At 37.2% G+C, this 22,784-nt stretch overlaps 1 protein-coding gene across 1 annotated transcript; it reads left to right on the top strand.

Moving 5' to 3' along the window:
- Nucleotides 1-294: 294 nt before the first annotated feature.
- LOC133807297 (AP2-like ethylene-responsive transcription factor ANT) lies at nt 295-4,352 on the top strand. The gene is made up of 9 exons (XM_062245539.1): nt 295-1,148; nt 1,259-1,925; nt 2,060-2,142; nt 2,273-2,281; nt 2,417-2,505; nt 2,589-2,662; nt 2,772-2,822; nt 2,926-3,002; nt 3,446-4,352. The coding sequence occupies exons 1-9, from the start codon at nt 818-820 to the stop codon at nt 4,084-4,086; spliced, it is 2,022 nt and encodes a 673-aa protein (XP_062101523.1). The 5' UTR covers nt 295-817; the 3' UTR covers nt 4,087-4,352.
- Nucleotides 4,353-22,784: the final 18,432 nt, after the last annotated feature.

The raw sequence follows: 22,784 nt of genomic DNA, 5'->3' as shown, positions 1-22,784 counted from the left end.
CCTGAGATCATTAAAAACCAAAATACAGTCCATTAATACGGGGCACCCACTATACTTTACTAGTTACTACTACTACTAGTACTATTACTAGCTAGTTGTAGTTTTTGAAAATAAAATTTAAAAATATATATATACAATACAGGAATATATTAAGTGGGGCAGGATTAATACAACTAAAGTTTTTTTTTTTTTTTTCAACCCTTGTGACAAAATGAATTAGTTCTCTGGATTCAGTATATTTTGGTTTTAGAAATTTGTTCTTTTTTCTTTTGTAGACTATAATATCTTTAATGGAGGTTTTAGTGGTCTAAAAGGAAAAGAGAAAAAGGAAAGGAGGAGCGTAGGGTAAAGGGCAAAGCTAAAGAAGAGGTCTTTCTCATACACAGATCCCTATGGAATGCGGGAACGATGCCCAGCATTGCTTGCTGGAACTCATTCTTTTTGTTTAGTTTAAAGGAACTTGCTTTGTTCTCTTTAGAAATCTTTTCATCGGGAGAGAGAGAGAGAGAGAGAGGAGGAGGAGAGATAAAAGAGAGAGAGAGAGAGAGGGGCATAGCATATAGATTCAGTTGCAGGAGTTGGATTTGTTTAGATGAGAGGTTAGATTTGGTCCAATCAGTACTGAAGCAAACAAAACAAAAAACAAACAGAAGACCCAGTTTCAAAAACAAGAGAGAGAAAGAGAGAAGCTCAAAATAAAGATAGAAAATGTTTCGGTATAATTAGTGTATTCTTTTGCCAATGATTGAGTTGAAGAGAAACATACTTGCCTAGAATATCATCTGAAGTGGGGGAAAGGAGCAACCTTGAGAGCCAGATGAAGTCCATGAATAATGATGAGCACAACAACAGCAGCAGCAACAACAACAGCAGTAGTAATAATAACTGGTTGGGTTTCTCGCTCTCTCCCAATATGAAAATGGAGGCCCCTTCAGACCCTCATAGCCACCACCACCACCAAACACAACAGTCTTCCTCTTCTTCAGCTCCAACAAGCTTTTTCCATCCCTCACCTCATCTTAACTATGGACTATACTATGGAGTTGAAGGAGAAAACAGTGGCTTGTATTCTCCATTATCTGTCATGCCACTTAAGTCCGATGGTTCACTTTGTATAATGGAGGCTCTAACAAGGTCCCAGCCTCAAGGTTTGTTCAAAACAAAACTCCTTTTCTTTCTTTTTCTCAAGCTCGAAAATATGTACACTTCTGAACTAATTCTGGTTTTCTGACTTTTTCTCTTCTTTCTACATGTGAAGCAGCAATGGTTACAACTTCTACTCCAAAACTTGAAGATTTCTTTGGAAGTGGAACAATGGGATCCCATCACTATGAAAGCAATGACAGAGAAGTAATGGCTCTGAGCTTAGACAACAGCATGTTCTTTAACCAAAATCCTGGACATGAGGAGCCCAACCACCACCACCACCAAAATTTTCTAAACCAACTACAACAACAGAGCTCTAGGCACCAAGATCAAGCCCAGCAAATTCAAGCTCAGCAACAGTATTCGTACTACTCTGGCCTGAGAAGCCAGGATATTGCTGACTGTAATCTCCAGCTTCCTACAATGGCAGATAATGGGATTTCTGAAATGAAGAACTGGGTCTCAAGGAACTATTCAGGTAGCCACGGGTTGGAGCAGAAAATGATAGGCGGTTGCATGGCTGACAATGGAAGTGAGTCTGGTTCTATTAGTGGAATGGCTTATGGTGATTTACAGTCGTTGAGCTTGTCCATGAGTCCCGGCTCCCAATCCAGTTGTGTTACTGGTTCGCAGCAGCAAATATCACCTCCTGTGACCGATTGCGTGGCCATTGATACGAAGAAAAGAGGGCCTGAGAAGGTAGATCAGAAGCAAATCGTTCATAGGAAGTCCTTGGACACGTTTGGCCAGAGAACCTCTCAATACCGTGGTGTCACAAGGTTAGTCCTTCTACATTTGTTTTACTCTGTTTAATGTTTAATCATTTTGTTTTATACTCTATCCTGTTATTATCATTACTATTCTCTTCTCTTCTTTAGTGAATGATCCCTAATGGGTTTCGGTCAATAATCAGGCATAGATGGACTGGTAGATATGAGGCTCATTTATGGGACAACAGTTGCAAGAAAGAAGGGCAAAGTAGAAAAGGAAGACAAGGTTAGTGAACACTTTAGTTCAAAAGGCATGTCCTTTTATTGTCTCTTGTCATAAGAGGAACTGATTCTTATTCTTGTTTCTTCATTCTTGCTTGGCCCGAATGATGCTGTTCCAATTGTTTGACTATCAGTTTATCTTGGTAAGTTTCTTCTCTTTTTCCTTCCTTTTTAAATATATGTTGTGGGTTGTCTATTCATACGGATGAATCACTTTAATATATACATGATGTTCTTATGATGAATATAACTCATTGTTCATAATGTTTCTACCTCAGGGGGATATGATATGGAAGAAAAAGCTGCAAGATCTTATGATTTAGCAGCACTTAAGTATTGGGGTCCCTCAACTCATATCAATTTTCCGGTGAGGATTTTATGCTCTTTCTAATTTGACTGTTCCTATTTTTGTTTTTTTACTGATTCAACAAATAATTTGTGTTTGGACAGTTGGAAAATTATCAGAAAGAACTTGAAGAAATGAAAAACATGACCAGACAGGAATATGTTGCTCATCTAAGAAGGTAGCTAGCTCTTTTGCTTCTGTTCATGATAATGGCACATTTTTTTTCCTAAATCTTCCTTTTCCTTGTTTTTCTTGGTCACTTCACTTATCAAATCTTTCTTCACCAGGAAAAGCAGTGGATTTTCAAGGGGAGCTTCAATGTACAGAGGAGTAACAAGGTCCAATTTGGCTTGTTAAGCTTTCCACTATTTCTACAGTATTTTTAAGCTAAAGTCTTCATTAAAAATAAATAATAAATATCTTATAATCTTTGTTTTACAGACATCATCAGCATGGTCGTTGGCAAGCTCGGATTGGAAGAGTCGCTGGAAACAAAGATCTATACCTTGGAACATTCAGTAAGTATTCTCAAATCTTTAACTTCATTAAATTGTTGCAAAATCAGTATTGTATCATTTTATTTTATTTGAACCATATTCTCGTTACTAGAATAAAATCCATAGACTAGGCTAAGACTCAAACTTTAATACATAAGTTTGGAGAAACGATAACTATTGAATCTTCTTTTCCAAAATAAATGATTAAAAAAATTATTAAAATAATAAGAGAGAATTTAGCTAGCATCATTTCAAACTTTTTGGCCTCGGTTATGCTTGTGACACTTTTGAAATTGTGTACGGGTCTGTAGTAAGTCAGTCAATGAACTTTTGCTAAAGCTGCTCTTTCAGACTTATACACTGAAAATTTAACTTTGATTTTCACTTTCGAATGAAGTGTTGCAATCAAATTATGTTATCACCAAGTTAAAAATCAGAGCTTTTTTTTTAAAATCTCTTAATAGGTACTCAAGAGGAAGCAGCTGAAGCTTATGACATTGCAGCCATAAAGTTTCGTGGATTAAATGCAGTAACCAACTTTGACATAACAAGGTATGATGTGGATCGGATCATGGCTAGCAATACCCTTCTAGCTGGAGAGCTAGCTAAGCGAACCAAGGACGTTATAGTGCCTGCCATTGAGGCTGCAAATCAAAATTCTGCCTCCAGTAGCATCAATGAAGAAACAATAACCCCGAAAAACAATGAAGGTGAATCAGATTGGAAAATGGCACTATACCATTCCTCGACACAGCAGCAGCAGCAACTTGTCCAGAAACCACTGAGCATGGACAACAGTTACAAGGCTGAGTCTTATTCAGTTGTTGCCCCAGAGAATATGATTCATCAGCACGAGGTAGAAGACTCGGGGAAAATGGGGACTCACATGTCAAATGCTTCGTCATTGGTGACAAGTTTAAGCAGCTCAAGGGAAGGTAGCCCAGATAAGAGCAGCCTCCCTGCACTGTATGGTGTGCCTCCATCTGTGTCGAAGTTCTTTACTAATCCAACAAATGATGTGAGTTCATGGATCCCATCTACTCAGCCGAGGTCTGCACTTTCCATGCCTCACATGCCAATTTTTGCTGCTTGGACAGATACTTAGAATTGTAATCTTGCTAATTCACACAAGGGATTTTCTTTTTGGGTGAACAAAACTTGGGAAAAGCAAGAGTTACATGTAGGTTTCGGTTGTGGGGTTAATGGTTATTATTGTAGGTGGGATCTCTCTTGTGGAGATGAGGTGTTAAAAATCTTCAAAATTTTCACTTACCCTTTTAGCCTATCTTGTCTTAAAAATAGAACATTATAATTTTTTTTAAGAAATGGAGGGAAAAAGCATAAAAGGGGTGAAGATTGAAGTTTATCATATGATTATTGCAATATGGGATGGCGATATGCATAATTAGATTCAGCTTTTTAGATAGGTGCTGTTTAAGTACTGAGACTACTCGGGTTTTATGTTTTTTCAATGATGCAAAAGCGATCAGATTTGGTCTTTGCCTTTCTTGAGCTTTTGACCACAAAAAGATCTCTTACCTCATCCCCAATAGTTATCTACGTCCATTCCAACATCATTACAGCTTTAGGATAATATCTTAAATATTACCCTCTCTACAACTATCAATCTACTTTATATTTGTCATATTGCCTAAACTAACCTCAATTCTTTTTCACCTTAAAAAAAATGAAGCAAATTTGTACGTGTTAATGAACTATTAAAATTTAAAAGGAGTCCAGCACCATTTCATACAGCATACTTTATAATTTAATATTGAGTCCGCGTAATGTATTTTAACTAAGAGCGGGAATTCTCCTATAGATGCTTCACTTTAAGCCCTATCGGTAGGGCTCTCAGTGTTTACAACCTGTAAATAGTTTTCGGCGTGATTTTTTTTTTATAACCGTGTATATTGTAGCTATTTAGAGCATCCTGCAAATTTTCAGAAAATTTCGAATAGTTTACTGTTCCGAAAACTAGGTTCAAACATGTTGCACGCGTGACTAATTTTTTTTTATGCGCGTGGAAAATATGTTTGAACCTAGTTTTCGGTACTGTAAACTATTCGAAATTTTCTAAAAATTTGCAGGATGCTCTAAATAGCTACAATATACATGGTCATAAAAAAAAGTTGCGCCGAAAACTATTCACAGGTCGAGAAACATTGAAAGTCCTACCGGTAGGGCTTAAAGTGAAGCCCCTTTAAAAGAATTGTCCTAAATTAGAGTATGTCATACTTGATATTTAATTGCACCATGGATGTTTTTAGTCTTTCCATTCTTTTTCCAAACTAACCTCACATGTATATATTTAAATTCACATTTTCTAAAGTATTTTTAGTACAAAATTATCCATCAATGAATATTGGGGGTAATTTTCCAAATGCAATAACTAAGCTTGTGGTGGTTTTCATAGGTTCCTACCTACTTTTGTTGCATTCCCTCCGATTGAAGTGTTAGGTTTGCAACCTTATAGGGTTAGGTTTGCAACCTCATCAGGCGCTCTTTGTAACCTGAGAACCCCCTCCCTCACACAGTTTGCCTTTGCCTCAAAGTGGCGCTCTTTAAGTGTTAGGTTTGCCACCTCATAGGACGCTCTGCGTAACCTGAGAACCCCCTCCCACACAGTTTTCCTTTGCCTCAAAGTGGCGCTCTTCAAGTGTTAGGTTTGCAACCTCATAGGGCGCTCTGCGTAACCTGGAAACCCCCCCCCCCCCCCCCCCCCCCCCCCACACACACACACAGTTTGCCTTTGCCTCAAAGTGGCATCATCAACCTTTATTTATTAGTTGTTGACTTATGAGCTAACGATTAGAATCCTAGGAGTAGGGACACGCTATGAAACAAATTGGAGGTCAACCTAGTGTAGGCTATTAAAGAGTAGTTATAAGTTACTTAGATATGTTGTTATTACAATTGTTAGACTGTTAGAGTTAGTTATTTATCTAGCTGTATTTACCAAACTACTCTATGTATATATACTTTGTACCATTCTTTATTGATCAATGAGAATCATTTTCAACTCAATCTATTTTCCAAACATGGTATCAGGAGCCATCTAATCCTCTCGATTCTCTTCTTGATTCTTGTTCAATCGTTTTCTTGATTTTTTCTCGCTCATTCGATCTTCGTTCTTCTCTCATTTCTTGATCATTCCTACGCTCGATGATCATGGCTGCTCCGTCGACTTGTTCATCTTCTTCCACAACTTCAGTGACATTTGCTCACAAGCTCTCCTTCAAATTGGACAATAACAACTTTCTTTTGTGGCGACCACAAGTGCTTGTTGTGATCACCTGTCAAGATCTCTCTGATTACATTTCAGACACATACACTCTGCCAAGGAAGTTCATCACTGAAGCAACTGAGAGATCAGGAACGATCAATCCTGCTTACACTCTTTGGCTGAAACAAGATCAATTACTATATGTGTGGTTACTTTCTTCAATGTCTGAAAGTATTCTTACTCTAATTGTTGGTTGTACCACTTGTGCTTGAGTTTGGGAGGTGCTTAATCAATATTTCTCATCTCAAACATCGGCCAAGGTGGATCAATATCAGACGCAACTCCGCAATTTCAAGAAAGGATCTCTCTCAATCAACGACTATCTTCTTCGTATCAATTCATCGGTGGTCAAACTCAGATTTGTTGGCCATACCGTTTCAGTCAAAGAACATGTTGTCGCCATCTTCAATGGCTTACCTCAGGAGTATGACATCTTCACCATCTCTGTCAACTCTTGTCATGAAGATTACACAGTTGCATAAATTGAATCACTCCTCCTTGCTCAGGAGCATCGAATTGAGAAACATCATCAAGATCTAGACTCTACTCCATCTGCTACTCTTGCTCATGGCAAGGGAGATTTTCACCCTAGATCTAACACTGGAGATCCTTATTCCAACAATTCCTCTGGTTCCTCTCGAGGAGGATATAATTAGCTGTCAAATCGACTAGCTACATGGAATTCGTATGTCACTAGTGCCAGAAATGGATCCAATCCTGCTAATAACAATTATGGAAACTCCTCTTCTGGTCAATCTATGACTCGACCTACATGCCAACTCTATGGTAGGCTTGGCCATGTTTCTTCTAAGTGCTATAATTAGTTCAATATTGAGTTTCCAAGTCTTGGAGCAAGAAATCTTGATAAGTCTCAGGCCTCCATGCAAGACATGATTGCCTCAGCCAATACAGTCAGTGATCCTTCGTGGTATCCTGATTCCGGAGCAACTAACCATTGCACATCCAGTGAGACTAATATGCAGACCAAACAAGAGTACTGTGGTAATGATCAAATTCATGTTGGTGATGGTACTAGTATTACCATTCAGAATATTGGTAAGTCTTTCTTCAAACCCCCTTCCTCTTCCAAGTATCTTGTTCTCAATAAACTTCTTCATGTCCTTCAAATCATTAGAAATTTGTTAAGTGTTTCTCAGTTTGCCCGTGACAATTTAGTTTTCTTTGAATTTCACCCTAATGTTTGCTTTGTAAAGAATCATGTTACTAAGCTCACTCTGATGGAAGGCACACTTGACAATGGCTTGTATGCTTTTCATCCTTCCTCTGTGCCAATTGTTCCATCCACTGTCTCAACAAACTCAATTGTTCCAACTCAGCAGTGTTCTTTTTCAAACTCTATAGCTTGTAATATCAATTCCATTTCTCCTTTTGCTCTCTGGCATGGAAAATTGGGGCATCCCTAGGCAAAGATTATTAAAGTTGTACTCTCCAATTGTAATCTTCCAGCTATTGATAAAACAATTTTTTATATCTGTTCTACCTGTTGTCAAGGTAAAATACACAAGTTGCATTTTCCTAATTCTGAAACTGAACACACTAAGCCTTTACAACTTATACACTCGGATCTTTGGGGTCCAGCCCCTATACTTTCCTCTAATGGTTATGGATACTACATAGTATTTGTAGATGCCTTTTCAAGATTGTAATGCCCCGAATTTCCTAATAAGGGTTAGGACCTTGATTAGGAGGCCGGGAGGGCCATAATTGATTTATCATGGTATTAAATGATTATATGCATGTTAATGTGAATTATATTATTATATGATGATAAAATGCATGCATATGGGAGTATTTATAATTATAAGGGCATTTTGGTAATTTGGCCTGTTGAGGGCATATTTGTAAATTGGGTGCATGTTGTAATTTGTGAATGAGATTTTATTATTATGGAGATATATTCGAGCTATTCGGCATGAGACAATCCTAGATTATGAGTTAGAGGTTTTGTCATAACGGGGTCAATTATTGGGTAATAAGAGTGCTTATTTGGTGATAAATTGGGAGTATTTGAGATCAGGATGGAATTCTGGAAGTTTTGACTATAATATCCCCGGGGGTGTTTTCGGGACCCCGAGCCCTAGGTTTTATTTGAGGTTACTTAAGCTTGAAGTAGCTTGTCAGATAAGAACGTATGTTAGAAAATCTCTCTCTCCCTTCCCGATAGCTTATTTTACCGTTCAAAGCCTTTTTGAAGGAATTTCGAGTTTTAGGAGTCGGAATCAAGCGAGGGTCGAGGCATAGCGATCCTATGAAAGATTAGAAGCTTCTTAACCGAAGGATTTGACGGAGAATAACCCAATCAAAGGTAATTGAAGTTTGAAGTTTTGAGTTTCTAAAGTTTTTAAGCTTAGAATTGGACTTTGTGAATTGTTGAGTTTTCGGTCGATTTGAACCTTGGGTTTTGAGGGTTATGGAGCTTTGGGAAGCTTGGGAACCTTGTTTTGATGATTGGGGAATGTTTGGGTATGATTTTGGAAGCTTTTAGAAGTTGAAAATACGTTTGGGAATGGCCCAGGGTTGGGGGCCGCGACCCTAGCTCGATGAAGAAGGAGAAGGGTTCTGACTTGGCTGGGCGCCGCAGCCCTTGGTGTTGGGCGACGCGGCACTTGCTTCAGGAAATTTTGGGGGCCGCGGCCCAAGGTGCTAGGGCCGCATCCCTTGCCTTGTTTTCACCCCGCTTTCTCGTTTGACCCCGGGAACTTAGCTATAGGCCTCGAGAGTGTTCCTGCTACTTGAATTAGTTTGGATTGATGTCCCGGAGGCTAGATTTTGGTTTGGTAACCTATGTTGATCATTTTATTGATGGTGTCCCATATTTGGTTATGACTAGGTGACCGCTAAGGGCTTAAAGGTTGATCGTTCTCAAGGGTCGTTCTTATATTGGTTCTAGCTCGAATCTGAGGTAAGAAAACTGCACCCTGTGTATATGTGACATGCATGGCTATTCTTGATGCATGTTGGTTGATTATTAAGTATGACATGCATGGATATTATTGGTGCATGTTGGATTGTTGAATATAATGCATATGATGCACAAGAAACATGTGAATAGGACATGCTTTACACATTGAGTATGATGTTGTTCAGAGCTTGAGCCTTTGTGTTCGTGCATAGTCCTAATTGTACTAGTACTTGTTAAGGAAGCATGCTGAATACCTTGTTATGGATATTGGATATGTGATACATGTTTGGTGGCATGGCTTACTTGTATGTGGCACTGACTTATTAGTCAGAATTGGCAACGGTGTTAGATCCATCTGTGAAGCTGTGATTTACTAGTCAAGTTCATAATGAGTTGAACACTGGTCGTGTTTTACTGATCTAAGAGTCAGAAATGGCATAGCGTCGTGAACGCTGAGCCAAACGAAGATTAGATCTAATCGATATCAGCGTTGAATGACTCATATGGGGTATTAATGCTGGACCGACCAGAAGGTCAACGAAAATTATAAGCGCTTGTCTAGTCTAAGACTAGTTATTCAGAGCCAGGGCATATGGCCCAGGTGACTGCTTGTCACATGGCTAGGGAACGATGTTCCATAGTTATGACTCTAGAGTCATGAGGAAGGTTATGTTGGTGACTAATCACCATGCACATATCCTGCTAAATCTAGTGAGATGCTCACCTATCTGTTAAGCCCTGGTGATCCTATCGTCACATGGCTAAAGGGTGCTGTCCCCATATTAGTGAATTTTGAGATTGTCACCTATTTGTTCAGACTGAAAGTCTTGAGTGACTGTTATGAACATTGTTGATATTATATCATGTTATATTGTGTTTTCTTGCTGAGCTTCGGCTCACGGGTGCTATGTGGTGCAGGTAGAGGCAAAAGAAAGTTGGACCATCCTTGAGTTGAAGAGCTTAGGTGATGATGTGTACGTATGCAGCTGCTCGTCCACCACGGTTGAGGTTTGAAGAGGAACTAGGGTTAAACCCTGTTTTGCCACATAGAACGGCCTGTTGTAAATATTTTCTTGTAGTAGACTTTGAAATTATAATTTTGGGATCCCAACATATAGATGTTAAACGTTCTAATGAAACGCTATATCTTATCCAAAAATTTTAATCCAAAACCGCTAATCATACTTAGTTACACGATTTTGGCCAAATGACTCGATTAGCGAGTTTAGCACTGTTTACAAGGCACACTGTAACGGTCCCTGGAGTTTAGGGCGTTACAAAGATACACTTGGGTCTATCTTTTAAAGTGTAAGTCTGATGCTTTACAAACCTTTCTCAATTTCAAAACCCAAGTAGAACATGAGTTTGACAGCAAGATTAAATCTCTCCAATCAGATTGGGGAGGTGAGTACCAAGCATTTACTCAAACTCTAACTCAATATGGCATTCTCCATAGAGTTTCTTGCCCAACCACCCATGAACAAAATGGGGTAGCTGAGAGAAAACACAGGCATCTCATAGAATCAGCCTTAACTCTTCTTGCTCATGCTTCAATACCATTGAAGTTTTGGGATGAGGCAGTTCGAGCATCTGCATTCCTTGTCAACAAGTTACCCTCTCCTGTGATTGACAATCAAACTCCCTTTCAGAGGTTGTTTCATACTTTCCCTAACTATTCTCAACTAAGAGTATTTGGCTGCTTATGCTTTCCAAATATCATACCTTACAACAAGAATAAGTTGCAATTTAGGTCTGAAGAGTGTACCTTTTGGGATATAGCCTTAAACATAAAGGCTATAAAGGCTTGTCTCCATTTGTTCGAGTCTATATCTCTCAGGATGTAGTGTTCAATGAAAATAATTTTCCCTACAAAAATATGTTTGTTGTGCACTCTCATCCTACTTCAAAACACTCAAGTCACACACTTTTCCTATTCCTAGAGTTTCTGAATCAGGTACTTCCTCTTCTACTCCTTCATTTTCTTCATACTCTCACTCAAATTCATCATAATATTCAACTCAATCCTCCTCTCCTTCATCTTCTTCTTCTACCACTTCTATTCCTTCTTCACCTTCACCTGAAACCACTGCTTCCGCAACTCCCATTCCATCAGTACTGTAACGCCCTACTTCCTTAGAGTCGTTACCAAGGGAGTTTAAAATGTGCAATTAACTCGCTGATCGAGGTTTTAAGACAAAGGTGTAGCTAAACCATAAAAAAAATCACATACTTTGAAAATAATTCCATTCATTAAAAATCATAAGCGTTTAACATTTGGGATCCCAAAAATATTGTTTCGAAACATTTACAATTCCAAAATATGATTAAAGTCGACTCAACGACAAAACTAGGTTTAATACAACCATCTCCCAAAAAAATACTCCTGGCCGTGGCAGCCAGGCAGGCCAAACATGTACGCGCCGCTTCACGCTCTTCATACTCATGGTTGGTCAACCTTCCCTTTGCCCTTACCTACACCACAGAGCACCCGTGAGCTGAAGTCCAGCAAGAAAACTCACACAAGCAGAAAACATATGCATACTTAACAATCAACATGTAATCAAGCCGCCAATAGGCTAAACATGTACGGCCATGCTATCCCAGGCGCTTTACCGGTCCATGGGTTCGCGGTCTGTACTTTGAGGATATCCCAAGTATCCTTTAGGGTCTCTCCTTGGCAACTCACACTCCGCGTGCTAAACGTTGTTCCCGGCCCCTTGCCGTACTCGGCCCTCGCCGTTCCCGGCCCTCGCCGTTCATTCACATATATGCACACATAGCATAATTAAACAAGTATAAACTCAATCAATGGGGCTAGCCCTGCAACACAACCATATAGGGTCGTGCCCTGCAACACAAGCTCTACAGGTACAACAGTTTTCTTACCTGTGTCCCGAGCTTTCCAAGCACCGATGTCCCGAGCACAGTCCCCTAGTCCGAGCCTCGCTGAAACCCTAGTCACAACGCACCAACAATATCCATCCATCAAGTTCTAATCCATTAAATAACTTAGGGTCATAATTCTAGTCTCCGGGACCTTGAATTCTATCAATCCGAGTGATAAAATCCATCCCTAGCCTAAAACCTCTTTAAAGCCCAAAAGCAACATAAGCGCCGCGACCCCTTGAACCCATGTCACGGCCCCCAGCTCAACTAGAGGCCTAGCCTCATTTTGCCCACACGAGCCACGACCCTGCCTGTAGGGCACCGCGGCGTGCCTCCACTTTCAGGCGCCCTAATGTTCTAAGGGGCCGCGGCTCAGCAAGAACAATGTCGCGGCCTGACCCCTCGAATCCAAAATTTTTTCTCCATTTTCTCTACCAAAACCAAGCCAATTACCCCTAAAATCAATCTAACAACTAAGTTTAATCATTCCAGAAGTTCCACTATGATTCTAGCAGAAAACCTAACAAACTCTAGCTGTAAAACTCATTAAACCCAACATTCCATCTTCAACTTCAATACATCAAAAGAACTAAGAAAACCAGTCAATAACCACTAAATTAACTAGCTAAAATCACAGTTGATGCTTACCTTAGCCTCTGCTTGAATCCACAAAGTGATGTTGAGTTAATCCCCAAGTCTAGAGCTCAAATTCTTGCTTAATTCCCAACTTTTCCATTGGTTTGTCTTAGAGAGAAAAATGAGAGAGAAAGAGAATGCTTTGGGTCGGTTTCTCCAAGTTTCTGAATATGTCTTTGGTTTTGTTTTATTTAAATTAGTCTCTAAGGCTACCTCAAGGCTCGGGGTACCAAAAACGTCACTGAGGGCAAGATGATAAATTTCACCAATATTCCCTCCTAAACACTCTAACTCAAATATATCTCCAAATATTTATTTCCGTAACCCAATAACCCCTTAAAATGTATAATGCCTGAAATACCCCTCGACTCGCCCCGAGTCGGGTATTCAACCCCGTTGTGACTTTCTAGCTAACTGCTTCCTAGGACTGTCTCGGATCATGCAACACATATATATCACAAGTATATCACAATTATTACAATTATCACATTTATGCCCTCAACGGGCTAAAATTACAAACATGTCCCTAATAACCAAACAGGGCCCACATGCATATTTAATTCACTTAAACATGCATCTCTAATCACATTCCCATATAAATTCACATATTATATAATAAATCACTTATTGCCCTCCAGACACGCTAATCAAAGCCCTAAGCCTTATTAGAAAATTTGGGTCGCTACAAGTACCATTTGTCTGTTATATTATTTTATAATATAATGTAATATTATATTATATTATAATATAATGTTTTAGATTAAATAAATGTGACAAAGAGTGTCACATATTGTAACATATAATAGAGAGTTACAATATTTAGATATATGAGATATATCCAAATAATGTAACATATTTGGTGTTACAAATTTGTAACTTCCAAATATTACCCTTTATTGTGTAAATTTGTTGTTACACAATATTGAGATGAATTTCATAAAGCCATATGTGAAATGGTTGTTAGAGATATGATTTTAACCCCAATAATGTGTTTTGGGAGTTACAAAATCATTTGGGAGTGTTTGCAACCGTTTGAAAAAACAACAAATTTTTAAGTGCTGAAATTGGTCGGTGGCCGCGGCCACAAGCCAAAAACTGACCAATTTTTCAGTTTTTTCAATCTTTGTTGAATAGCTCAAAAAACCCAAATAATTCCCAAATCTCATTTTTAATTCCATATTAATCCAATTAAACATTGGTAACAGCCATGGGAGTTGGTGGAATTTTGAAATACAAAGGGTGTCTCTAAACTCTATAAATAGGAGCGTATAGCTCACTTGTAAGACACAACATTTTTATCCATTAGAGCACTTGGCTAGAAACACCTTGAGGCGTGATTATTCCAGAAAGCATTTCCAATATCTGTGAGAGATCCCTTAATGCTTAAGTTAGGGGGAAATAAGCTTTTGGACAAAGGTTTCAAACCTTGTTCAAGTTGGTGAACCCCAACACTCTTCACTTTGGTTGTGTGAGTGAGAGTTCTTAGTTCATTGTTCTCATTCTTGTTCTTTTATTCTATTGCTTTTCATTTCTTCTATTATTCTATATTTACTCTTTTATATGTATATTTTGTTTTAGAGTTGTAATCTCATCTATATCTTTCATTCTACTGCTTCTAGTTTATTTGTATCTTTTTGTCTTAGAGTTGTATCTTCTTTTTCTATCATCTTCTACCTCGATCTCTATATTTACATGTAATTTTTGTCATAGAGTTGTAACACTTTTTAATCAATAATATTTATTTGTAATATTTAGTTTAGAGTTGTAATTATCTTACCTATTTCCATTGAGACAATCTATTTTTTCCTAACATTCAAAAGCTTATCCCTTTGTTTGTTTCAATGGAAGGTGAGACCATCAAGATAATGAATCAAGACCTAGTGAGGTTGGATAGGTTTGATGGGTCCAATTTCACTAGGTGGCAAGACAAGGTGAGATTCCTTTTGACCACTCTCAAAATCGCCTACATTCTAGAATCCACTCTAGAACCTCTCCCAACGCCATCCGACAAGGACACTCCCGAGGAGGTGGAGAAAAGAAGGAAGAGGGAGGAGGAAAATCTCCTTTGTAGGGGTCATATCCTCAACGTCTTGTCCGATAGGCTCTATGACCTCTACACCGAGACTAAATCGGCCAAGGAGATATGGGATGCACTTGAGAAAAAGTTCAAGGCGGAAAAGGAAGGTACCAAATTTTTTTTGATATCTCAATACTTCGATTTCAAATTTTTTGGTGATAAACCTATTTTTCGTCAAATTCATGAATTGCAAATAATTTTTAACAAACTGAAAGTTTTAAAGATTGAGCTTCCCGAGGCCTTTCAAGTTGGTGCTATAGTGGCTAAATTACCACCAACTTGGAAGAGCTATAGGAAAAAAATCCTTCATAAAAATGAGGATTATTCTTTGGAGGAAATCCAAAAGCATATTCGAATCAAAGTGGAATCGATATGTAGAGATAAACTTATGGTGGGGTCTAATGGAGAGACTTCCAAAGCAAATGCGGTGTCACAACCAAAACATCCCAAAAACAAAGGGAAAAAGGGTAACGAGAAACCTTTGGGTCCAAAAACCAACCCAAACAAGTTTAAGGGCGAGAAAGGTCTTTGCTTTGTATGTGGGAAAAATGGTCACTATGCTAGAGAATGTAGGCATAGAAAAGACCAACAAGGACCTAAGGTGAACGCAACTCAAGAGGAAAACATAGTTGTTACCCTTAGTGAGGTGAATGCGGTCCAAGGCAAGGTGAAAGGGTGGTGGTATGATACATGTGCCACCGTCCATGTCACCTATGACAAATCATTGTTCAAGTCCTTTGAAGAGTCAAAGGGCAACCATGAGATACAAATGGGCAATGAGGGCAAATCCAAGGTACATGGCAAATGTACTATTGAAGTCTACTTCACCTCCGGCAAGAAAGTTACATTAGTGAATGTACTTTATGTTCCCGAAATGAGTAGAAACTTGGGAAGTGGTGATTTGCTCGGCAAGCCCGGCATTAAAGCCGTTTTTGAGTCCGGTAAACTTATACTTACTAAATCAAATGTATTCTTGGGAAAAGGGTACTCTTGTGAGGGAATGGTTGAATTGTGCACCAATGATGTAACTTTCAATGTTATCAATAAAAATGCTAATTCCGCCTATATTGTTGAGTATGATTCTTTATTTTTTTGGCATCTTAGACTATCGCATATAGATTTTTCAACCATGAAAATAGTAGTAAAATGTGGTATAATTGCATGCAATATTAAAAATTCTGGTAAATGTGAAACATGTGTTAAGACAAAAATGATTAAGAAACCATTTCCTAGTGTAGAAAGATCATCTAATTTACTAGATTTAATCCATAGTGATCTTTGTGAATTAAATGGTGTTTTAACTAGAGGTGGTGAAATGTATTTTCTTACTTTTATAGATGATTTTAGTAGATATACCTATGTGTTCCTTTTAAAGCATAAAGATGAAACTTTTGATACTTTTAAATTGTATAAATTAGAAGTTGAAAATCAACTAAATAAAAAGATTAAGGTGCTAAGAAGTGATAGAGGAGGAGAGTACTTCTCTAATGAATTCAATACATTTTGTGAAGAAAATGGTATAATTCATGAGTGCACTGCACCTTATACACCACAACACAATAGTGTTGTCGAAAGAAAAAATAGGACTTATCTAGAGATGATAAATTCTATGTTGGTGTTTTCTAAGTTGAACTTCAACTTATGGGGTGAAGCGCTTTTAACTGCTTGTCACATTCTTAATCGAATACCGATGAAGGAAAATGAGATATCTCCATATGAGTTATGGAAAGGAAGAAAACCCAACATAGGGTACTTCAAAGTGTGGCGGTGTCTTGCATATTGCAAGAAAAATGAACCTAATAGAACAAAGTTAGGTTCAAGAGCCATAAAGTGTGCTTTTGTTGGTTATTCCAACAATAGTAAAACTTATAGGCTATTAGACTTAGAGTCTAATATTGTGATTGAATCTAGAGAAGTTGAATTTTTTGAGAATATGTTATGTGACAACGATTCTCAAGCTTCAACATCTCTAAAGGATAATTTGTTATATGAGAACAATTCTCAAGCTTCTACATCCAAAGTTGATTCTCAAGAGGAGAATTCTCAAAAGGATGTAAAGCAACCCTTTGAACCTAGAAGAATTCAAAGGCATAAAAATCATAAAAGTCTAGTAGTGGATGAGATAAATTCTCACCGAATTTCATTCTACATGGTAGAAGGAAATAGAGAGAAAGTTATTAGGAAAATTCCTATTGTACTTCTCGTTGAGGATGATCCTAAGACTTATAGAGAAGCTATGCAATCGAGAGATAGTGCATTTTGGAAAGAAGCCATCAATGATGAGATGGATTTCATTCTTTCCAATAACACTTGGGAATTGGTAGACTTCCCACCGGGGTCTAAGCCAATTGGTTGTAAGTGAGTATTTAGGAGAAAATACCACACTAACGGCACTATCCAAACCTTTAAAGCTAGATTAGTAGCTAAAGGGTTTAGGCAAAAAGAGGGTATCGATTATTTCGATACTTATGCGCCTGTTGCAAGAACAACTTCTATAAGAATTTTGTTCGCTTTATCTTCTATAAACAACTTGTATGTTCATCAAATGGATGTCAAAACGACATTCCTTAATGGTGACCTCAATGAGGAGGTCTATATGGAACAACCCGAAGGGTTTGTCCTACCAAAATATGAACATAAAGTTTGTAGACTTGTAAAATCCTTATATGGATTGAAACAAGCTCCTAAGCAATGGCATGAGAAATTTGATTAAGCAATCATGTCTAATGGGTTTAGATATAACAATGGAGACAAGTGTTTGTGTTCCAAAACTTGTAAGGGATATGTGATCATTGTTTGCTTATACGTGGATGACATGCTTATTCTAAGTAATAGCATGAAAGGGATAAAAGAAACGAAGAGGTTTCTATCATCAACCTTCAAGATGAAAGATCTTGGAGAAGTTGACACCATACTTGGTATCAAAGTAAAGAAACATAGTGGAGGTTTCGCGTTAGGGCAAGCCCACTATGTTGAGAAAGTATTGAGCTAATTTGAGCATCTCAAGGTTAAAGATGCCAATACTCCATTCGATCATAGTGTAAAACTAGAGAAGAATGAAGGAAGAGCAGTGGATCAATTGGAGTACGCTAGTGCTATAGGGAGTCTAATGTACGTTGCCCAAGGTACTAGACCTGATATAGCATTTGCGGTAAGTAAACTTAGTAGGTTTACAAGTAATCCAAGTGTGGATCACTGGAAGGCAATTGGAAGAGTCCTAGGTTATCTCAAGAAAACCAAAGGACTAAGCCTTCACTACTCCAAATTTCCTTCAATATTAGAAGGATATACAGATGCAAGTTGGATATCCAATCTTGGGGACAACTTGTCCACAACTGGTTGGGTATTTACACTTGGTGGAGGTGCAATTTCTTGGGGTTCCAAGAAACAAACCTGTATATCTCATTCCACTATGGAAGCAGAGTTCATAGCTCTTGCTACTACCGGCAAAGAGGCTGAATGGTTAAGGGATCTGTCGATAGAGATTCCCTTAATCAAAGAGAATGTATCTACTATATCGATACATTATGATAGCCAAGCGATGTATAATGGGAAGTCTAGACATATTAGTCTAAGACATGGATATGTAAGAGAATTGATTTAAAGATGAGTCATCTCAATATCCTATGTGAGAACAAGTGAAAATCTGGCGGATCCTTTCACTGAGCCACTAACGAGGGATTTAGTAGCTGCATCATCTCGAGGGATGGGACCTAAAGTCCATAAAGAGATTCACGATTGATGGTAACCTATAGTTATTGAACTAGTGTTAGGTTCAATAGGTAACAACAAGTCAATCAAGTGAATATTAGTTGTACTCAAAACAAGTCCCATCTGAGATATTGAGTACTTGTGTGTTACCAAGTGGACGGTTAAAACCGAAAGGTTTTTTAATAGAATTCAGTCTTGTAAAGACAAGTATTTTTGGTAACAAAATACTGTAAGAATTCTACCTATATGGACCTAGGGGTGGTGCTGCCTCTCATGAGAATTGGGAGTATTTCTCAAGAACATCCATGAATGGAAAGTGCACATGGCCATTAACGGTGCAAAGCAAGACATAGAGGTCTCAAGTGAACATCGCAAAGGTGTGTGTGTTATCACCGATTTGTTATCATGAAAAGATGGTTCAATGCCTAGTGCAACCAAATTTTCGACAAATTTTGTGATAATTACACTATAGTAAAGTTCAAGTTGAAAAACACTTTGCTTTATGCACTAATGCAATGACTCCTATAAGAGAGAGTTCTTGTTTAATCAAGTAGGGGATATGTTATATTTAAAAAATATAATGATTGATTAAATAAAGTGTTACAATAGATAACTATTTAATCTAGTGGGGAAATATTATATTATTTTATAATATAATGTTTTAGATTAAATAAATGTGACAAAGAGTGTCACATATTGTAACATATAATAGAGAGTTACAATATTTAGATATATGAGATATATCCAAATAATGTAACATGTTTGGTGTTACAAATTTGTAACTTCCAAATATTACCCTTTATTGTGTAAATTTGTTGTTACACAATATTGAGATGAATTTCATAAAGCCATATGTGAAATGGCTGTTAGAGATATGATTTTAACCCCAATAATGTGTTTTGAGAGTTACAAAATCATTTGGGAGGGTTTGGAACCGTTTGGAAAAACAGCACATTTTTAAGTGCTGAAATTGGTCGGTGGCCGCAGCCTGTGGGATAGAGACTAGTGGCCGTGACCACAAGCCAAAAACTGACCAATTTTTCAGTTATTTCAATATTTGTTAAACAGCTCAAAAAACCCAAATAACTTCCAAATCTCATTTTTAATTCCATATTAATCCAATTAAACATTGGTAACAGCCATGGGGGTTGGTGAAAATTGAAATTCAAAAGGTGTCTCTAAACTCTATAAATAGGAGCCTATAGCTCACTTGTAAGACACAACGTTTCTATCCATTAGAGCACTGGCTAGAAACACCTTGAGGCTTGATTATTCCAGAAAGCATTTCCAATATCTGTGAGAGATCCCTTAGTGCTTGAGTTAGGGGGAAATAAGCTTTGGGACAAAGGTTTCAAACCTTGTTCAAGTTGGTGATCCCCAACACTCTTCACTTTGGTTGTGTGAGTGAGAGTTCTTAGTTCATTGTTCTTATTCTTGTTCTTTTATTCTATTGCTTTTCATTTCTTCTATTATTCTATATTTACTCTTTTATATGTATCTTTTGTTTTAGAGTTGTAATCTCATCTATATCTTTCATTCTACTACTTCTAGTTTATTTGTATCTTTTTGTCTTAGAGTTGTATCTTATTTTTCTATCATCTTCTACCTCAATCTCTATATTTACATGTCATTTTTGTCATAGAGTTGTAACACTTTTTAATCAATAATATTTATTTATAATATTTAGCTTAGAGTTGTAATTTTAGAGGTTTAATCTCATCTATATCTTTCATTCTACTACTACTAGTTTATTTGTATCTTTTTGTCTTAGAGTTGTATCTTCTTTTTCTATCATCTTCTACCTCGATCTCTATATTTACATGTAATTTTTGTCATAGAGTTGTAACACTTTTTAATCAATAACGTTTATTTGTAATATTTAGTTTAGAGTTGTAATTATCTTACCTATTTCCATTGAGGCAATCTATTTTTTCCTAACATTCAAAAGCTTATCCCTTTGTTCGTTTCAATGGAAGGTGAGACCATCAAGATAATGAATCAAGACCTAGTGAGGTTGGATAGGTTTGATGGGTCCAATTTCACTAGGTGGCAAGACAAGGTGAGATTCCTTTTGACCACTCTCAAAATCGCCTACATTCTAGAATCCACTCTAGAACCTCTCCCAACGCCATCCGACAAGGACACTCCCGAGGAGGTGGAGAAAAGAAGGAAGAGGGAGGAGGAAAATCTCCTTTGTAGGGGTCATATCCTCAACGTCTTGTCCGATAGGCTCTATGACCTCTACACCGAGACTAAATCGGCCAAGGAGATATGGGATGCACTTGAGAAAAAGTTCAAGGCGGAAGAGGAATGTACTAAAATTTGTTGATATCTCAATACTTCGATTTCAAATTTTTTGGTGATAAACCTATTCTTCCTCAAATTCATGAATTGCAAATAATTGTTAACAAACTGAAGGTTTTAAAGATTGAGCTTCCTGAGGCCTTTCAAGTTGGTACTATAGTGGCTAAATTACCACCAACTTGGAAGAGCTATTGGAAAAGAATCCTTCATAAAAATGAGGATTATTCTTTGGAGGAAATCCAAAAGCATATTCAAATCGAACAGGAATCAATATGTAGAGATAAACTTGTGGAGGGGTCCAGTAGGCTCAGATTAATGTATTTCTCCAAAGCTCCAATTTGTCGTATGATAGATATGGTTTGGGTTGGCCCAGTGGGCTCAGATTAATGTATTTCTCTTATGTTTTAATAATTTGTATTGGGCTTCTGATAGAGAAGCCAACAGTATTTATACCTTTATTGGGCCCGGGTCAGCCCGACCCAAGCCCAGTGCACTTGTGAACCTATAAATACATGTAACAGAGCACTGGAGAAAGTATCTCTCTTTAGCGTGTATACAGTTACTCTGCTGAAACTGATAAAAAACTCCATTGTTATAAATTCTCTAAGCCCTAATACAACTGTCTCGTGGACTAAGGCTCATTAACGCCCCAACCACATAAAAATCTGGCTTACAACTTCTAAACCCTTTCTGTTTAGTCTCTCTTATATTTTACTATTGTAGTTTTCGAAAAACTCGGTAAACAACTTGCATAGTATGAAGGAAAATCTTGAAAATTCAAAGATTAAAGTAAAATCTAGAAAATGACATAAAATGGAGAGTGGAATTACAACACCTAGATAAAGGGAATCATTGCATAAAATATAATATAACTATCAAAGATAAAATCACAAATTATAATGAGAAACTCAAAAATGAAATCAAAATAGTCTATCTCAAATATTTAGGGTTATAGAGAGTTAAAACATTTGAATTGAATAATTGAGTTTTCATACATGGAGGAACATTAAAAGACTTGTACACGTATCACTATTCAAAATCTCTATTCCAAGCCTTTTCAAAGTTGCAACTGTACAGAACATCTAGGTGACATGTCGCAACACTACTGGTCAACTTTTTCAAAATTGACCTTAATCAACTCCAAATGCTCCCAAAATTGTTGGGCATGCTTAGATGCCTTATTGTATATTCTTAGACCCATAAAAATCAATTATAGATGTTTGCAACAAAATCACTTATTTTTCACTTCAACTTAAGTGAAAATTGTTTATGGTTTTTCACCACATTAATTTTGTAAACAATTTACCATTATATTTAACCAATTTAAAAAAAATTCCCTAGTCTTGATCAAATCACAGTAGGGTGGCGCCCCTCTTATCTTAGTAAGGTAAAATATATCTCTCTTCTATGTCCCTAAGCGAGCACTCCTATGAGCAGCCTCATTCCTAAGATAGATCCACGTTCAAGGCTTCTCTCTGGACGTTCCAAATGATCTAACGGCTAGGAGCAATTACACTTCGCCTATAAGAGAAAGTTCAACAATCTCATTAATTACAAGCTGAAACTTAGGAATTAGACATTTTCTCTCTACATTCATGATCTCTCTCTCTAAAAATACTCTTGTGAATCCTAAAAATACATTCTTCATTGCACACCACTCATTTCTCTCGGCTAGAGAAAAAAATAACCAAATTAAGTATTATACTGGTACTTCTTCATTAATTATAACTCAATTTCTGTAAAAAAAAAAAATGAACGAGAGTGACAAATTTTAAAGTTCTTTTTATAAATTTGATTTAATTGATAAATTATTTCAATTTTTTTTTATAATTAAATATATTTTATTTGAATTTAATTATTAAAATATATTTTTTCAATTTTAAATAAACTTTTTATTAAAAATAATTACGTATCAATGACGTAGTAATGACACATTAGTTTTGTTAGACCACATCAATACCACGTAAGTAACATTTAAAG

Source organism: Humulus lupulus, chromosome 1, assembly GCF_963169125.1.
Source record: "Humulus lupulus chromosome 1, drHumLupu1.1, whole genome shotgun sequence".
NCBI classification, from domain to species: Eukaryota; Viridiplantae; Streptophyta; class Magnoliopsida; order Rosales; family Cannabaceae; genus Humulus; species Humulus lupulus.
The sequence above is the reverse complement of the archived record's forward strand: the minus strand, read 5'-3'. Positions and strand labels throughout refer to the sequence as shown.